Consider the following 18,842-nt stretch of genomic DNA (forward strand, 5'->3'; position numbering starts at 1 on the left):
CTTAAAAGGATATTGTGATTTACACAGTCAAATGCCTTTGACAGATCACAAAATACACTGCTGGCCATTAAAATTGCTACACCAAGAAGAAATGCAGATGATAAACGGGTATTCATTGGACAAATGTATTATACTAGAACTGACATGTGGTTACATTTTCACGCAATTTGGGTGCATAGATCCTGGGAAATCATTACCCAGAACAACCACCTCTGGCCGTAATAACGGCCTTGATATGCCTGGGCATTGAGTCAAACAGAGCTTGTACAGGTACAGCTGCCCATGCAGCTTCAACAAGATACCACAGTTCATCAAGAGTAGTGACTGGCGTCAGTTGCTTGACCACCATCGACCAGATGTTTTCAGTTGGAGAAAGATCTGGAGAATGTGCTGGCCAGGGCAGCAGTCGAACATTTTCTGTGTCCAGAAAGGACCATACAGGATCTGCAAGATGCGGTCGTGCATTATCCTGCTGAAATGTAGGGTTTTGCAGGGATCGAATGAAGGTTAGAGCCATGGGTCGTAACACATCTGAAATGTAATGTACACTGTTCAAAATGCTGTCAATGTGAACAAGAGGTGACCGAGATGTGTAACCAATTGCACCCCATAACATCGTTCCAGGTGATACGTCAGTATGGCAATGACGAATACACGATTCCAATGTGTGTTCACTGCGATGTTGCCAAACATGGATGCGACCATCATGATGCTGTAAACAGAACCTGGATTCATCTGAAAAAAAAAAAAAAAAAAAAAAAAACTACGTTTTGCTATTTGTGCACCCAGGTTCGTCGTTGAGTACACCATCACAGGCGTTCCTGTCTGTGATGCAGCACCAGGGGTAACTGCAGCCATGGTCTCTGAGCTGATAGTCCATGCTGCTGCAAACGCCATCGAACTGTTCATGCAGATGGTTGTTGTCTTGTAAATGTCCCCATCTGTTGACTCAGGGATCAAGACGTGGCTGCACGATCCATTACAGCCATGCTGATAAGATGCCTGTCATCTTGACTGCTAGTGATACGAGCCCATTGGGATCCAGCACGGCATTCCGTATTACCCACCTGAACTCACCAATTCCATATTCTGCTAACAGTCATTGGATCTCGACCAAAGCGAGTAGCAATGTCGCGATACGATAAACCACAAACGCGATAGGCTACAATCCGACCTTTATAAAAGTCAGAAACGTCATGGTACGCATTTCTTCTCCTTTCATGAGGCATCACAACAACATTTCACCTGGCAATGCCGGTCAACTGCTGTTTGTGTATGAGAAATTGGTTGGAAACTTTCCTCATGTCAGCACATTGTAGGTATCGCCACCGGCGCCAACCTTGTGTGAATGCTCGGAAAAGCTAATAATTTGCATATCACAACATCTTCTTCCTGTCAGTTAAATTTCACGTCTGTAGCACATCATCTTTGTGATGTAGCAATTTTAATGGTCAGTAGTGTATACCATTTGTCTGCGAATTTTTTGTCTAATGAATTAAGTACATTTTCACTGTAAGTGTAGATAGCCTTCTCAATATCAGAACCCTTTAGAAATCCGAACTGGAACTTACACAGTACGTTATTTGTCATAAGATGGTTATTAAGCCAATTGTACATTACCTTTTCTAAAATTTTTGAGAATGCTGGTAAAAGTGAAATTGGACAGAAATTTGATGCTATTTCTTTACCTCCCTTCTTAAACAGTGGCTTAACTTCAGCGTATTTCAACCATTCAGGAAATATTACACTGATAAATGACTGATTACACAGATAGATTAATATGTTACTTAACTCAGAATCACATTCTTTAATTAACTTTGTTGATATTTCATCATACCCACTAGATGTTTTTGATTTTAAAGATGGACATTACTTCCGCTGGGGTAGTGAGGGTCTAATTCATATTACAGAAGTTACTTGAAATGTCTGGTCTGAGGTATCCCATGGCAGCATCTACAGAACCTGACAACTCTGTCTTTTCAGTAACAGCTATAAAATACTTGTTAAAAAATTCTGCAACACTATACACATCTATCACCATTGTATCATTTACTTTTAATACTATTTGCCTCTCTTCATGTCTGGTTCTACCGGTCAGCTCCTTCACTGCATCCCATATCGTCTTCATTTTGTTGTCTGATATGACTTTCTTTTCCTTGTAATATATTCACTTTGCTGTCCATATTGCAGTTATTAATATTTTGCAGTATTTTTTGTAATGTGCTATAGCATCAACATCAGAACTGTTTTGGATTGACAGATACAGTTTTCTTTTTGTTTTACATGATACCTCTATTACTTGAGTAATACATGGCTTCTTTGTAGACCTTGCTCTAACCTTGGTTAGTTTGGGGGAAAAAATGTTCAAATAAGGTAAGCACTTTACTAGCAAAAGTGTTATATTTTTCCATTCATGCCATTCGCACTGTAAACATCACTCCAGTAAATGTCTCTGAGGAGTGTCCTAAAATAATCAATTTTTGGCTTATTGATTACCCTATTGAGTTCAGTTTTAACAGATTTTATATCCTGTTCAGTATTAACATTTAACAGAAGGAACTGCATGTCATGGTCTGAGAGGCCATTAGCTATTGGTTTTGTAATATAATTTTGTTCATTGGACTTTTCTATAAAGATATTATCAATGGCTGTTTGTGAGCAATTTGCTACCCTAGTTAGGAACTCTGCAGTGGGAATTTAGTTGAATGATACTGTTATTAACTCAAATAAGTTCTTATTGGAAGAGTCTTTAAGGAAATCTACATTGAAGTCACCAGAAACCACTTTTTCTTTATTTTTGGTTGTTAAATGGGCCAGAAGAATGTTCCTGGAGCCACTCTCTAGCAATTCTGGATGTGTGTGGTGTCACATTGTGTTGCTGGAATTGCCCAAGTCCATGGGACTGCGCAGTGGACATGGATGGATGCAGGGGATCAGACAAGATGCTTATATACATGTCACCTGTCAAGAGTCGAATCTAGACATACTAGGGGTCCCATGTCACTCCAGCTGCACATTCCATGCACCACTACAGAGTCCCCACCAGTTTGAACAGTCTGCTGCTGACATACAGGGTACATGGATTCGTGAGGTTGTCTTCATGCTCGTACACGTCCATCTGCTCGATACATTTTTAATTGAGACTAATCCGATGAGGCAACATGTTTCCAGTCTCAACGGTCAAATGGCAGTGTTGACAGGCCCAGGCTGGTGTAAAGCCTTGTGTCATGTGTCATAAAGGGTATATGAGTGGGCCTTTAGCTCTGAAAGCCCATATTGATGATGTTTTGTTGAATGATTTGCATGCTGACACCTGTTGATGGCCCAGCATTGAAATCTGCAGTTTGTGGAAGGGTTGCACTTCTGCCATCTTGAACAATTCTATTGGTCCTGTTCTTGCAGGATCTTTTTCTGTCCACAGTGATGTCCGAGATTTGATATTTTAACAGATTCCTGGTGTTCACGGTACACTCGTGAAATGGTTTTATGGGAAAATTCCTTCTTCATTACTATCTTTGAGATGCTGTGTCCCATCACTTGTGAATCAACTATAACATCATGTTCAAATTCACTGTAATCTTGATAACCTGCCGTTGTAGCCACAGTAACTGATCAACTGATCTGACAACTGCTCCCGACACTTGTAGTCTTATATAGCCATTGTCAACTGCAGCACCATATTTTGCCTGTTTACATATCTATACCTATAGCAGTTTCTTTGTTGCTTCAGTGTATATAGCCAAGGTTTGTTTACATAACATAGATTATCAGTTCTTAAAAATATACCATAAATCGGTAAAGAAACACCTCTACCATTCTATAATAAACTTCCACTGTAAACTACAATGGATTGGGGAATATCATGACTATGATATTTTTGGTTCCTTTTATTTTCCTCACCTCAACACTTTATTCACTAGCTGATATTCACACACTTTGTGAAACAAACAAATAGGGGAATATGAAAAGTGTAATGTCAATATTGCCATGGTCCTGATATCAAACTAAGGTATGTATTCAGAGCATTTAGAATGTTTGAAATGTGGAATGACAATCCATAAGTTATGAATGAATAGTCTAATATTAATTTTGGGAGAGAGAGAGAGAGAGAGAGAGAGAGAGAGAGAGAGAGAGAGAGAGAGAGAGAGAGAGCATTGTACACAATATTTAACTCTTCGTTATACTTGATACCTACATAACTATATGACTGCATCTTTGTAGTAGTTCAATCTTTATTACATTTCCTCTTTATACTAAATTAGGATGGTGTATGAACAAGCTACTGTCACCAAGCACAGGACTTACATGAAAATAATTTCTATATATTTAGTTTTGTCTTGATCATTCTCAGGGAGGAAATGGTTCTGTGACACTTCACTCAACACCAGTTTTACTAACCAAAGTGGAGTATATCAAGTTGGAATAGTAGCCAATACATCTGTTACAGATTAACCGTAGATGTAGTCACTCAGCACCAAGTTCAAAGCTATAATTCATCTACATAAAAGCAATACCGAATCCAACAATGAGTCTTTACAAGAATGCCAAAATTCAACTTGAATTCACTGCGATATGCAACTAATTGAAAACTAACCAGTAACTAGGGGAACACTTCTTGCCACTGCCTTTTGGTGGGTGATACTATTCAATACACTTCAGTGACCATCGGCATGGCCAAGGTGGTTCACCACTAGTGGTACTTAAGGGAGTCTGTCACTTACCTGCAGGAGCACCGTGTAGAAGCTGTTAACCACACCATCACTTATTGACATTCATGTGTCTGGCAGACATAAAAGAGGATCAATTATTGTTGTTGTTGTTGTTGTTGTGATCTTCAGTCCTGAGACTGGTTTGATGCAGCTCTCTATGCCTTTCTATACTGTTCTAGCTTCTTCATCTCCCAGTACCTACTGCAGCCTACATTCTTCTGAATCTGCTTAGTGTATTTATCTCTTGGTCTCCCTCTACGATTTTTACCCTCCATGCTGCCCTCCAATACTAAATTGGTGATCCCTTGATGTCTCAGAACATGTCCTACCAACCGATCCCTTCTTCTAGTCAAGTTGTGCCACATGCTCCTCTTCTCCCCAATTCTATTCAGTACCTTCTCATTAGTTATGTGATCTACCCATCTAATCTTCAGCATTCTTCTGTAACACCACATTTCAAAAGCTTATATTCTCCTCTATTTATCATCCATGTTTCACTTCCATACATGGCTACACTTCATACAAATACTTTCAGAAACAACTTCCTGTCATTTAAATCTATACTCGATGTTAACAATTTTTTCTTCTTCAGAAACGCTCTCCTTGCCATTGCCAATCTACGTTTTATATCCTCTCCACTTCGACCATCATCAGTTATTTTGCTACCCAAATAGCAAAACTCCTTTACTACTTTAACTCTTCCGAGTCCTTTGCTGCCTCTGACAGAGTTACAATGTCATTGGCGAACCTCAAAGTTTTTATTTCATCTCCATGGATTTTAATACCAACTCTGAACTTTTCTTTTGTTTCCTTTATTGCTTGCTCAATATACAGATTGAATAGCATCGGGGAGAGGCTACAACCCTGTCTCACTCCCTTCCCAACCACTGCTTCCCTTTCATACCCCTCGACTCTTATAACTGCCATCTGCTTTCTGTACAAATTATAAATAGCCTTTCTCTCCCCAAATTATAAATAGCCTTTCGCTCCCTGTATTTTACCCATGCCACCTTCAGAATTTGAAAGAGAGTATTCCAGTCAACATTGTCAAAAGCTTTCTATAAGTCTACAAATGATAGAAATGCAGGTTTGCCTTTCCTTAACCTTTCTTCTAAGATAAGTCGTAGGGTCAGTTTTGCCTCATGTGTTCCAACATTTCTATGGAATCCAAACTGGTCCTCCCCAAGGTCGGCTTCTATCAGTTTTTCCATTTGTCTGTAAAGAATTCACGTTAGTATTTTGCAGCTGTGACTTATTAAACTGATAGTTCAGTAATTTTCACATCTGTCAATTACTACTAAGGAATCATTGAATAAAACAGTTTTTACATTTGACAAATGTACTTGTTTACCATGAGGTTTCATGTGTAATACCAAATCAAAAAATGGTATGCTTCTTACGTTTTTAAACTTTTCTAGGTGGTTGCCTCAGTATGACTAGTGAAATTTGAAATCTCTTCACATAACCTCTGTTCTTTATTGATTTGACTAACATGTTGCTATAACCAAAAATGGAGGGTTCATAGGAGTAGTAGAAACTTTTTAAATAGCACATAGCTGAGGAAGTTCATTTCTTCACACATTATACTCTCTTTAACCATAACATAAAGGAGAAAACGTACACACACACACACACACACACACACACACACACACACACACACACACACACACTTCCGTTCTCCTAAAGCAGAAAAAATCTTAGGTGGAAGACTGATTAAACATGGTATTTTTCTAATATTGCTTATCTAAGAACAAATAATTTGTAGATAATGTTGTCAAGCAGAAAGTAAATATATGTACTATTTCAGATATCTTTGCACTAATTGATTTCATATTTATTCCAGAAATGCCAGAAGGTTTGCTCTCATGATTGATCCTCAAGGTCAGGCAAATAAGTGGGTGAAAAATATGGAGGAACCAAATCGTCTGAGTGTTATTAGATTAAGTAATGCTGATTATGTCAGAGTATTAGAGAATGCTATCAGATTTGGACAGCCAGTAAGAAAAATTTTCACTTCCATTATTATAACTTAATTGTGTGTTGTATACATAATTTATTGCATTGTTTGCTACTTGGCTTCATTGTTTTGTTGCTTGTGGAATTTTATTCTTTGGTTTGTTGCTTGTTCCATGGATATGCTCAGAAATTCATTATGATGCGGAGTGTATCAGTAAACATCTCTGATAATGATATGAATTTTGAAGTGTCATAGAGAAGTGTAAATGTATTAAGTTGAGATGGAAAACTCTGGCTTCAAAAGTACTACATCAAATTTTACAGGCAAATACTGGAAAATACAGAATTACTGTTGCCCTTTTGACAACAGCATAAATTCAACAAGACTGACTATATTTAAAATAACTGTTAAAGGTGGCATCCCACAGCTTCTATGTATGCTTGACATCATCATGCAAAGTTCTGTCATATGTGTTCAAGCAGCTTGTTGTTCTTTGAACTGCGTCACAGACAGAAATTGTGCCAAGAGCTCTTCTACATTCGCAATTAAGTGCTTTGAATATGATTCCATGAGATGATATCATGTGGTGTCAGGTGAGCTCTTCTCCTCTTGCCCAGTGTCTGTTGCAGATGCATGGAATTTATAAATTCAAATTGCTGTAATAATCTAATCATTAAGAGGTACAATCTTACATTAAACCTTTAACGTGAATAGGGATTAAAGTTGGAATATGTGTTTGTATCTTGAGGCAGTGTAGCAGATCACATGCAAATTACCCAGACGATATTCATTCAGTATTTGAAAATGAGAGCAATTATGACTTCCAACAAAAACTTCAGACCTTTTCTCACTGACCTGCCCCTCTCCCTCCCTACACACACACACACACACACACACACACACACACACACGCACACAAAACTCTCTCTCTCTCTCTCTCTCTCTCTCTCTCTCTCTCTCTCTCTCTCTCTCTCTCTGTCTCTCTCTCTCTCTCTCAAAGTAAAAAATAATGAAAGGAAGTAAGTTTAACACATACCATACTACATTTTCACTGTTCGTGCAATAAATCTCCAGCACTGTGTACCACATTTTAATTTAATACTTCTTTACTACTAACTCTGTTCACAATATACAGGGTGTATCAAAAAGAATCATCTGAAAAAAGAATCATCTCATTTGCTCTATATTTCTGAAACTAGTAAGCATACACAACGAATTTTGTTTTTTGACCAACAGGAAACTCAAAAAGTTTTTTTTCACGCCTTTTCATAGGTGTTCAGTATGCCCCCTTGAGATGCATGGCTTATGTCAATGTGCCCCATCCTGTTGGTAAATGAAGTTGTTAAAATCAGTCTCCAAATGTGGGAAAAGAAAGTTCTTAAGCATATTGAGATATGTCCTTCCTGTAACAGAGTTCTTGGAAAAGAAACATGGATTACACACCTTTTTCCTTGAAACTGCACAAAACACATTAATTTTGGAAAGTCCCTCTCATGTTGTACAATTTCACGTGGTTGTTCTGTACCCCATATTCTCACACTATGACAGTTCACCTTTCCATTTAAATGGAATGTTGCCTCACCACTAAACACTAAGGGAGGAAGAAAACTGTCACCCTCCATCTTGCCAAGAACGAAATTACAGAACTCCAGATGTTGTTGTTTGTCACCTTCGCAGAGAGCTTGCAGTAGCTGAATTTTGTATGGTTTCATGTGTAAAAGTCAATGCAACACAAGCCAGTCAGACATCAGAGTCCTGTTGAGCTGTCGAGCTGCACAGCGAATGGATTTCTGCAGACTCCTTGTGAAACTATGGTGGATGCAAACAATGTCTGTGTCAGACACTTGGGATGGCCCGACAATCTGCCTTTACACAAATAGCCTCTTTCTCAGAATTGTTCACGCCATCATCTAATGCTCTGTGCTGTAGAAGGATCCACACCATGCCTAGTATGAAAGTCACGTTAAACACTTATTGCTGACCCACACTGCACAAAATGTAGAATACAAAATGCTTTCTGTTGTCCTGATACCATTTTTACTAGAAATGAAATGGGCACAGACTGCTGCTACCTAGTGTGAACCACGTAAAACTTGAGTGTTTGCTCTTTCCAACAGTACATTGTTCATACACATATCTCAAATAACATAACAGTTACGATTTTTTAAAATCAGATGATTCTTTTTGATACACCCTGTATTTTGCAGATAACATGCACATATGGTGCTGAATGTATCTGCAAAATTGTGTCATTCTTCAAAACATATCTCAAGAGATATGATGTCATAAACACTGAGATCTGTGAAAAAGTAAATTTTGCACTGCCTAGCAATATAGCAATATCAGTGAGAAATAAAACACATTACTGTCACTGACTCAGTATACACTGCAGTGTGCCCAAGCAAAGTACATTAGGCATGTCTTATGGATTGCCATGAAATTGTGACCCATCAGCCAGTTCCACTTAACTCAATCTACAACTTTTTTGTAGACAGCATTCACATATACCACTGAATGTTCATGAATGTACATGATGTACCTGCAAAATTTTATTACTATCCAGTACATAGTTCAGGGGGTATGATATCAGAAACACTGACTGGCATGAAAACTTACTTTTCTTAAAATGATGTGGTGATTCGAGAATTGATGTGTAAATTCTAGAACCACTCAGTCTTCTAACGTCTCGAACACACGATATTCTGGATGTGAGTGTGGGATGGTAGAATCCTACCTATTGTGCATCACATGTTCGTGTGCACAGGTTTAAAAATCAGCTGTGGGGAAAAAAAGTAGACGCGGTGATCACACAGTACCAACAAGTACATGTCAGGCAATCCATAGATGTTTTAGTGCATGTGTAAGGAAGAACCATGGAGTTTATATGCAGCTCTGTGCTTTTTGTGTCATTGACTATTGTTATTAAAACAAGAACAGTTGAAAAAGTACTTTTGTGGACTCTTGACACAACCTTGTTAGAGGCAAGACTCATTTTATGATTCGTTTTAAGAAAGGTCATGGTATCCAAGCCAATTTTCTTGTAACTGTAAATATTTGTTTCTAACATCAGCCTGTATGAAAGACTTGCAGAGAGTTACATATTCATGTGGAAAGTGAGATTTTTATTGTGTATGGGGGTCAAATATATCGTTAGTTGATGAAAAGTAAGGTTTGTATGTCTACATATTTCGTAAGTAGAAAGAGTATAAAAGTTCCTGTACCTATCATTATTCGATGGAGAAGAAGTCAAGAGGGTTTCCAGCAGCTGGCTATTCAGTAAAGAAGAGTGGCTGCAAATTCCAAGTAAGTCATCTCGTAAATAAGTGGAAGGTGGTTTGGTGGAATAAGCCAATGTAACCCAGATTCACACTCACACTTTAAGTTGTCAGAACAGTAGAATGGAGCACAGATGTGTGATCTTTAAAGAATTATGGGTGGGGTTATTGGTTGTAGCTACTGAGCTTATTGTCCCTAGTGAAGTAGACTTCATCTGAGAGAAGTCAATATGCATGAAAGCGCATATCAAACGTAAGGCCTGCAACACAAACAAATCATAAGATCTGAAGTAAGCAGAAATTTAAGCTTGCACTTTCTGTGCATAACAGGAATGTAACAGGTACTCCTGCACTGATTTTCTTCCTGTAGTGTATGGCACACAAAAATATCATGTGCAACTTAGACAGCCCTGACTGAAGGCTCAACCACATGGACAAGCAAGGCTTGGGATAGATATGTATGTGTGTGCGAGTGTATACCTGTCCTTTTTTCCCCTTAAGGTAAGTCTTTCCGCTCCCAGGATTGGAATGACTCCTTACCCTCTCCCTTAAAACCCACATCCTTTCGTCTTTCCCTCTCCTTCCCTCTTCCCTGATGAAGCAACCGTTGGTTGCGAAAGCTGAAATTTTGTTTGTGTGTTTGTGTTTTTTTTATTGTGTCTATCTACCAGCGCTTTCCCGTTTGGTAAGTCATGGAATCTTATATATATATATATATATATATATATATATATATATATATATATATATATAAACCCACCTCCTTTCGCCTTCCCCTCTCCTTCCCTCTTTCCTGATGAGGCAACAATTTGTTGCGAAAGCTTGAATTTTGTGTGTATGTTTGTGTGTCTATCGACCTGCCAGCGTTTTTGTTCGGTAAGTCACCTCATCTTCGTATTTATTTATATATATATATATATATATATATATATATATATATATATATATATATATATATATATATATATATATATATAATTTTTTTTTTTTTTTTTTTTTTTTTTTTTTTTTTTTTTTTTTTTTTAAGGCAACTGGTTTCAACAGACTATGCTGCTATCTTCAGGTCTTAAAATCTTTTGTTGTAAAACATGTTCATTTTACACTGACCTCATGCAGAAATGTGCTTTTTTTTATCCACTTGACGTCTTTACAACAGGAGATTTTAAGACCTGAAGATAATAGTATAATCTGTTGAAACCAGTTATGTTGAATAAAAAAATATTTTATGTGATTTTGGCCTGAAAGATCTATTGCTATGTTATATGATAAAATAACCAAACCTGGATTTTTTTGTTCCATTGACAGAGTTATTCCACAACAGCTTTGTCTCCATAAATTCTGAGTAATTCATTTCTGGACTTGGTATCCTTATGTCAAAGTGATATATTTTTAATTTGAACTTAATTTTCATATGTTATTACTAAGGAAAGCAGATATAAGTTTTTTTTTGTTTGTTTTGAATGTTCAGTACTAAAGTTGTAACTAAGAGATTAATAAATGTATTAATAAAATTTTCCATCATTTCTTCATGAAAATTAGAAATGTTTTTCCTACAAATTTTGGGGCTGTGTCATATCAACTGAATAAGTGATGACACAGTTTTACTGTGTAATATATGATGTGTAAGACGAACTTCTTTGCCTGTGACAATGTAACAACATGGACTTATGATGATGTGACAAGGGTTCACATTTTAATGGTTATTAGAAGTAACAAAGTATATGAAAGGAAATTTTAAGTGTGACAAATGGAAAAATAGGTGAAAAAGAAGAAGGAAGATCTAGAAATTGCAGTGTTAGTTGAAATCAAAAATGTAAATAGAAACACAAACTCTCTGCTGGTTAAAACCATCAAATATCTACGTAAGTTAATTTTCAGAACAGTTCCACATAACAGAAAATATCAGAAACACTTGTGAGAATTTTCTGGTGTTACTTTTCAATCACCATGTGGTGAACTTGAAGCTAACAAGTCATTCATTGAAGTATCATTTTCAGAAGCACAGTTAGGAGCAATTTGCGGTATGTTGTGCATAAGTAGTGGGATGAAAAATAAAATGTCTGCTGAATTTTGTTACTATTTATCCAACATTGAAAATCTTCTGATGAAAATTAATGACAATAGAATGTGAAGAGGACAGTGATGCTGATGAAGAAGAGGATGCAGTCCAAACAGATAGTGATAAAAGAATCAGTTTACTTGAAAAGAAGGCAGGGAAAGATTCCAATTTAGAAACAGGAAATAAGAAGTGAAACACAATTGTCATCAAATTCAAAAGATCAATGTAAATTTTCTCTGTTAATTTCATGATGTCAAAGGTGTGCTTCAGTCATTTAGTGGCAGTGATGGATGTCCAGTTAAAAACTGGAATGGACTTTGAAGAGACAGTGTCTTTAATGGATTGGAGTGAACTGCAAATGATTATTGTCATAAAAAAATCAGTTTACAGTTTGGCTAAGCTTTTTATTTAGGGTGAGAAAGGCCTTACAGTATGGGCTGCACTGAAGAAAGCCTTACAGTAAGAATTCAATATGAAAACAAGTGCTGCGGTGATCACCATCTGTTGTCTTGATGAACAAACAAATGGAAAAGTCTCTTCAATATATTTTCTCATTGTGAAGGAAATTGTCAGCTGTGCTAATATTGAAAATGGCCCATTTATTTCAGTATGTGTTTGCCAAGATAGAAGGTGACTCAGTTACAAAACTTCTACTTTATGATGCTGCGAGAGTGATAGAGTTTAAAGAAAAAATGTGGTGTTTTGAAAGAGCTGTGAAGTCTTTATGGAACAGAAATAACAAAAGTTACCATAATGAAACTTTAAACTCCAGTAAGAAACTTGCTAAAAATTCAAGTAACAGAAATACTGAAATACTAAAAGTGCAGCTTGGGATTCAAACAAAAAGCGTTACAGTTGTGGTGCAAGTGTCACAAGTCAAGTGACAGCAACCACAAGAGCAAGGGAAAGAGATGGAAATGGAAATGCCATGTGGCTGGGGCCTCGCATCGGGTAGACCATTCGTCTGGTGCAAGTCTTTCGAGTTGACGCCATTTTGGTGACTTGCATGTCCATGGGGATGAAATGATGATAATAAGGACAATACAACACCCAGTCCCTGAGTGGAGAAATCGAACCCAGGCCATTAAGTATGACATCCCGTCGCACTGACCACTCAGCTACCAGGGACGGACAGGGAAAGAGATGCTTCAAGACCGATGAGTTTGGCCAAATCTCATCTGATGACACAAAGGTGAAGAATAATCAAAAGTTGACTATGAATGCAAACACTGTTTTAGAGTATTAAAAACTGTAAATTTGAAAACATACTAATAAGTAACTGAGAGGTGAAGGATCTGATTGACTGTGGCAGCCAATTTAATTTATTGCAACAGAATGTTTATGACATTGTAGATGCTCTAAGTTTCCAAGAAACAGATGTAGTCTTGACAGGATTTGGCTAAAACTTTGTCTCTCCACAAAGGTGTTTAACAGGCATTGTTCAGATTGATGATGTGAAAATTGAAACAGATATTTATGTGGTTTCTAGAGATAAAATGAATTTAGAAATAGTACTTGGAAACAATTTTCTAGATCAGACTGAAGTTTTAATAAACAAGGATGGAGTTACTTTTAGGAAATGAAAACAAGAATGTCATCTCATGTGTATCCATATTGGCAGACAAACTATAATTAGATACTGAAAGCTCTGTTAGTGATTAAAGTAGATATCAAAATCTCTGTTAGTGATGAAACAAAGGAACACATTGCAGATTTAGTGAGTAATTACACTCCAATGAAGACAAAGTCCACTGATGTTGGAATGAAGATTATTGTGAGAGAACAATAACTGATACATAGTAAATCCATAAGATACTCACCAGGAGAGAAAGAAATTTTTGACAACAAAGTCCAGAGTGGGCTTGATCAAGCAATATGGACTCAAGTTCTAGTCGGACTGTAGTTATAAAAAAGAATAATGGATATTATCATGTTTGTGTAGACTACAGAAAATTAAACACTATCACAGTGAAAGATCATTACCAAATACCCTCTTAGTAGATCTTTTAGATAAACTACAAGACTCCTGTGTATTTTCCGCACTGGACCTCAAGAACTGTTTTTTTTTCCCCTCTCCAGGTTGATGTTGAATGAGAAAGCCAAAAATATATGTCATTTGTGACACACTCAGGTCAATTTCATTTCAGGAAAGTCAGTTTGGCTTGTCAAATTCATCTATAGTGTTCCAGAATTTTATAAACACTGGTTCTTTGGCACTGGCTTGAGAGAACATCTTATTTATTTACATGGATGATATTATAGTATTAACAAAAGGTGATGATGAGGCACTTTAGCACCTTGGTATATGGTAGTGTTGAAAACTGCAACAGAATATGGCTTGTAAATAAATTTTTCAAAATGCCAGTTTTTGGAGAGAACTGTTGAGTTTCTTCAGTACGTTATGCAGTGTCTACAAAGTTGACCTTCTTCTAAGAAGACGTAGCTGTTCAGTACTTTCAAGAACTGAAATCTGTTGGAGTAATGCAAAATTTCCTAGATCCAACAGGATACTTTAGGAAGTTTATCTCAATTTACTTTGCAACTGCCAACCCTCAGAGAGATTTATTGAAGAATAGTTGTGAATGTAAGTTTGAAGAAGAACAGAGATAAGCATTCAAGATGTACAGTGATATTTTTTCTTTGGATCCAGTATTAAAAATCTTCAGGCCAAAACACGAAACTGAACTAAACATGGGCACATACGAAGAATGTTTTGGAGCTGTACTAGTACACAAATCATCAGATGACCTCAAGTTCTGTTCAGCCTCATATATGAGTAAAAACAACACCTTAAGAGGAAAAATACAGCAATTACAAGCTAGATGTTTTAGCTATCATTAATGCCATAAGGTAATTTTGGGTTGATTTACTAGGAATATATTTTAAAACTGTAACTGACTTTGCTACATTCCAAAAGGCTATGGATAAGAAGGACTTGTCACCAAGAATAGCAAGATTGGGTTTAGTCGTGGAAGAGTATTCCTACCCGATCAGACTCCAGTCTGTGTCTAGAATGAAAAACGTAGATGCCTTAAGTCATTGTGTGAATGTTGTGTTTGGCTTTGTAGGTGGTTTAATAGCAAGAATCAGGAAAGCCCAAGAGAAGGATGATGACATGACAACAAGCAAGAGTACTCCAAAAGAACAGACTTATGAAAATGTTTTAATGAAAGGGAATTCTTTTCAAATTCTATGACAGAAGAAAGACTTTGGAGGTTCCATGCAGTATGCAATGTGAAATCATCAAGCTTGGGGATGAGAAAGGTCATTCTGCACTTAAGAAAACTGAGGAGGAAGTAAAACAAGACTATTGTGTACAAGATTTAACTGACAAGGTGAAAAGAGTGCTCTCGAATTGTGTGAAATGTTTAACTGTGAATAAGAAAGGAAGAATCCCTTCATCCCTTATTCAAAGCACATCATTCTTGATGTTTGCTTGCGCAGTTTATTCAAAACAATTTTAGGGACAGTTTATTAAATTTTTCTTTGCACTGAGGTGCTACTAGTTACACTAATTAGCTTTTTTTGATCACGTAAGTTCAGAGATGCACAATTTAAATTTTTAATTCATCAGTCATTTTTAACTCATCAAAACTGCAACAGAATAAACTTAAAATGAAGCTCTTCTGTCATTACAGTATAAAGAAAGCAGTTTGTCAAGTGTTGAAAGTAGCTCTTATCATTGATCCAAGACAAGGAAATATCTATAAAAAAAGTTGTTTTGTATAATTTTATAATAAATTAAATCACTTTGTAATTCCAAAGCTCCACATTTGCTTCATTTCCCGTTTTTTGGTGCTGAGAGGCTATTTAGCTTTCCAAATTTATCCATCAGATAGGGACATAACCATAATCATCATCATCATCATCAGCCATTTGGTGTCCATTGCTAGATAAAGCCATACTATAGACTTTTCCAGGCATTTTTTGTCTAGTCTTCATCTATGGATATCCATGCAGCTTTTGCACATCTTCTGATTTCCTGTATTCATCTTACAAATTCTTTTTGTTCTTTTCTTATATTTTAGGAACAGCAGAGAACTTCATTGCTCCATTTACTTGGGTAATGTTTCCAAACACATCTCCAGTTCATTTTTCTTTTTTCTTGTATGCCAGTCTGTTCCCTGGTCCATTTCTTTATTCTACTGTCTCTCCATTTTTGGCTCAGCAATATTCAGTTTTTGAACGGTTTCCACTTTAAAAGTGCTTATCACATTGTTATAAATCAATGCACACTGAGTATAAGGTTTTGTTTTCAGACACATCAGAAGCTTTAAGTTTACAACCTCTATTTACTTATTAAAATCACTGAAGGCATTTTTGCTCGTGTTAATTTCTTTTGCTATCCACCCAGTAATTATCTTCAACCTGATGTAAAAATACAAATGCATAATTTGGTTGTAAGACTTCAGTATCAAATTTTAGACTTGCTTTCAGATGTACTCTGTTAACTTTTTTTAATTAACTGTTCACACTCATCACATTATTGTAAGTCAGTGCACACTGGGTATAGATAGGCTTTTGTTTCAAACACATCAGAAGCTTAGTTTTAAAACCTCTAGTTACTTTTTAAAACCACTGCAGGCCATTTTACTACTGTGAATTTATTTTGGTATCCATCCAGTAATTAACTTCGACTGGCCTAAAAACAAAACCTCATCACTTGGTTTCTGGATTTCAGTGTCAGTTTTTACTCTTTTTCTTTTTGGTGTATACTTAAGATATTGAAAATTGAGTTTAGGCCTACTTTCAAATATGCTCTGTTATATTTCTTCATTAACGTTTTACACTAATGTCCACTCAAGACTTGTAGTGCATTTTCATCTCCAAAACATCCACCATCTTCATCCATTCTGTACAAACCACTGTGAAGTGCATGGCAGAAGGTACTTCCCATCGTACCAGTAATTAGGGCTCCTGACGATTTTGTTCATGTATGGAGCATGGAAAGAATGACTGGTTGAACACTTCTCTGTGTGCTGTAAATAGTCTAATTGGATCATCATGATCCGTATGGAATTGATACGTATGGGGTTGTAGCATACTTCTCATTTCTTAACTTGAAGGTCAATCCTGAAACTTTGTAAATAGGGTTTTTTTTTGGAATAGTGTGCATTTTTCTTACACATTTTTTCAGCATTGTTGTGAGACACTCCTGTTGGTGAAACAAACGTATGACCATTCATCATATTTGCTATTGTTCCCAAATGTTTGAGCAGTATTCTACAAAGGATCAGATGAGTTTTTTGTAAGTAATTCCCTTTGCAGATTGATTGCATTTCCCTAGTACTTTATCAGTAAGCCAAAGTCTGATACCCATTTTACCTGTGACTGAACGTAACTGATTATTCCATTTCATATCCCTACAAACTGTTACACCCAGGTTTTTTTATGAGTTGACTGATTCCAGTTGCAACTTTTTGATATTGTATGCATAGGATGCTGTTTGTGTCTCGCAGTTACCAAAGAGTGGAATTTAAATAAGAATAAGAAATTTCAAGAGTAGGGTAAGATTTATGTTTTAATGACTCAAAAAATGAAAATAGAAAAGCACAGTGAAATTAAGATTCCATCTCTTTTTATAGGTGCTTCTTGAGAACATAGGTGAAGAAATAGATGCTGTGCTGGAGCCAGTGTTACTGAGACAGACATTTAAGCAAGGAGGTGCACTCTGCATAAAATTAGGTGATTCTGTTGTTGAATACTCAATGGATTTCAGGTAAGACAATTTTGTGAGGCCCAACCCCTTGATTTTCATTGGTTGGAGTTCAAAGTATTTCACACTGAGCATTATACATACCTTTTTTTTTTTTTCCTTCCATAGTAGAAGGACAAATGTAAGGATGTAGAGGTTTATCTCATGAGGGGTAAGATAGATACTGCCTACAGGAAAATTAAAGAGACCTTTGGAGAAAAGAGAACCACTTGCATGAATATCAAGAGCTCAGATGGAAACCCAGTTCTAAGCAAAGAAGGGAAAGCAGAAAGGTGGAAGGAGTATATAGAGGGTCTATACAGGGGTGATGTTCTTGAGGACAGTATTATGGAAATTGAAGAGGATGTAGATGAAATGGGAGATATGATACTGCTTGAAGAGTTTGACAGAGCACTGAAAGACCTAAGTCGAAACAAGGCCCCGAGAGCAACAACATTCCATTATAACTACTGACAGCCTGGCGAGAGCCAGTCCTGACAAAACTCTACTATCTGGTGAGCAAGATGTATGAGACAGGCGAAATTCCCTCAGACTACAAGAAGAATATAATAATTCCAATCTCAAAGAAAGCAGATGTTGACAGATGTGAAAATTACCAAACTATCAGTTTAATAAGTCACAGCTGCAAAATACTAATGCAAATTCTTTACAGACAAATGGAAAAACTGATGGAAGCCGACCTCGGGGAAGATCGGTTTGGATTCCGTAGAAATGTTGGAACACGTGAGGCAATACTGACCGTACGACTTATCTTAGAAGAGAGATTAAGGAAAGGCAAACTTACATTTCTAGCATTTGTAGACTTAGAGAAAACTTTTGACGATGTTGACTGGAATACTCTCTTTCAAATTCTGAAGGTGGCGGGGGTAAAATACAGGGAGCGAAGGGCTATTTACAATTTGTACCGAAAACAGATGGCAGTTATAAGAGTCGAGGGACATGAAAGGGTAGCAGTGGTTGGGAAGGGAGTGAGACAGGGTTGTAGCCTCTCCCCGATGCTATTCAATCTGTATATCGAGTAAGCAGTAAAGGAAACAAAAGAAAAGTTCAGAGTAGGAATTAAAATCCATGGAGAAAAAATAAAAACTTTGAGGTTCGCCGATGACATTGTAATTCTGTCAGA

General features: G+C 36.8%; 1 protein-coding gene across 1 annotated transcript in view; it reads left to right on the top strand.

Annotated features, from left to right (window-relative positions):
• Positions 1 to 18,842, top strand: part of LOC124776746 (dynein axonemal heavy chain 7-like) — an 881,127-nt gene that overhangs the window by 552,054 nt on the left and 310,231 nt on the right. Inside the window, 2 exon segments of the mRNA XM_047251871.1 lie at positions 6,556 to 6,709; positions 17,589 to 17,722. Of these exon segments, the coding sequence (XP_047107827.1) occupies positions 6,556 to 6,709; positions 17,589 to 17,722 (288 nt within the window).

The sequence above is a fragment of the Schistocerca piceifrons genome, chromosome 2, assembly GCF_021461385.2.
Source record: "Schistocerca piceifrons isolate TAMUIC-IGC-003096 chromosome 2, iqSchPice1.1, whole genome shotgun sequence".
NCBI lineage: Eukaryota > Metazoa > Arthropoda > Insecta > Orthoptera > Acrididae > Schistocerca > Schistocerca piceifrons.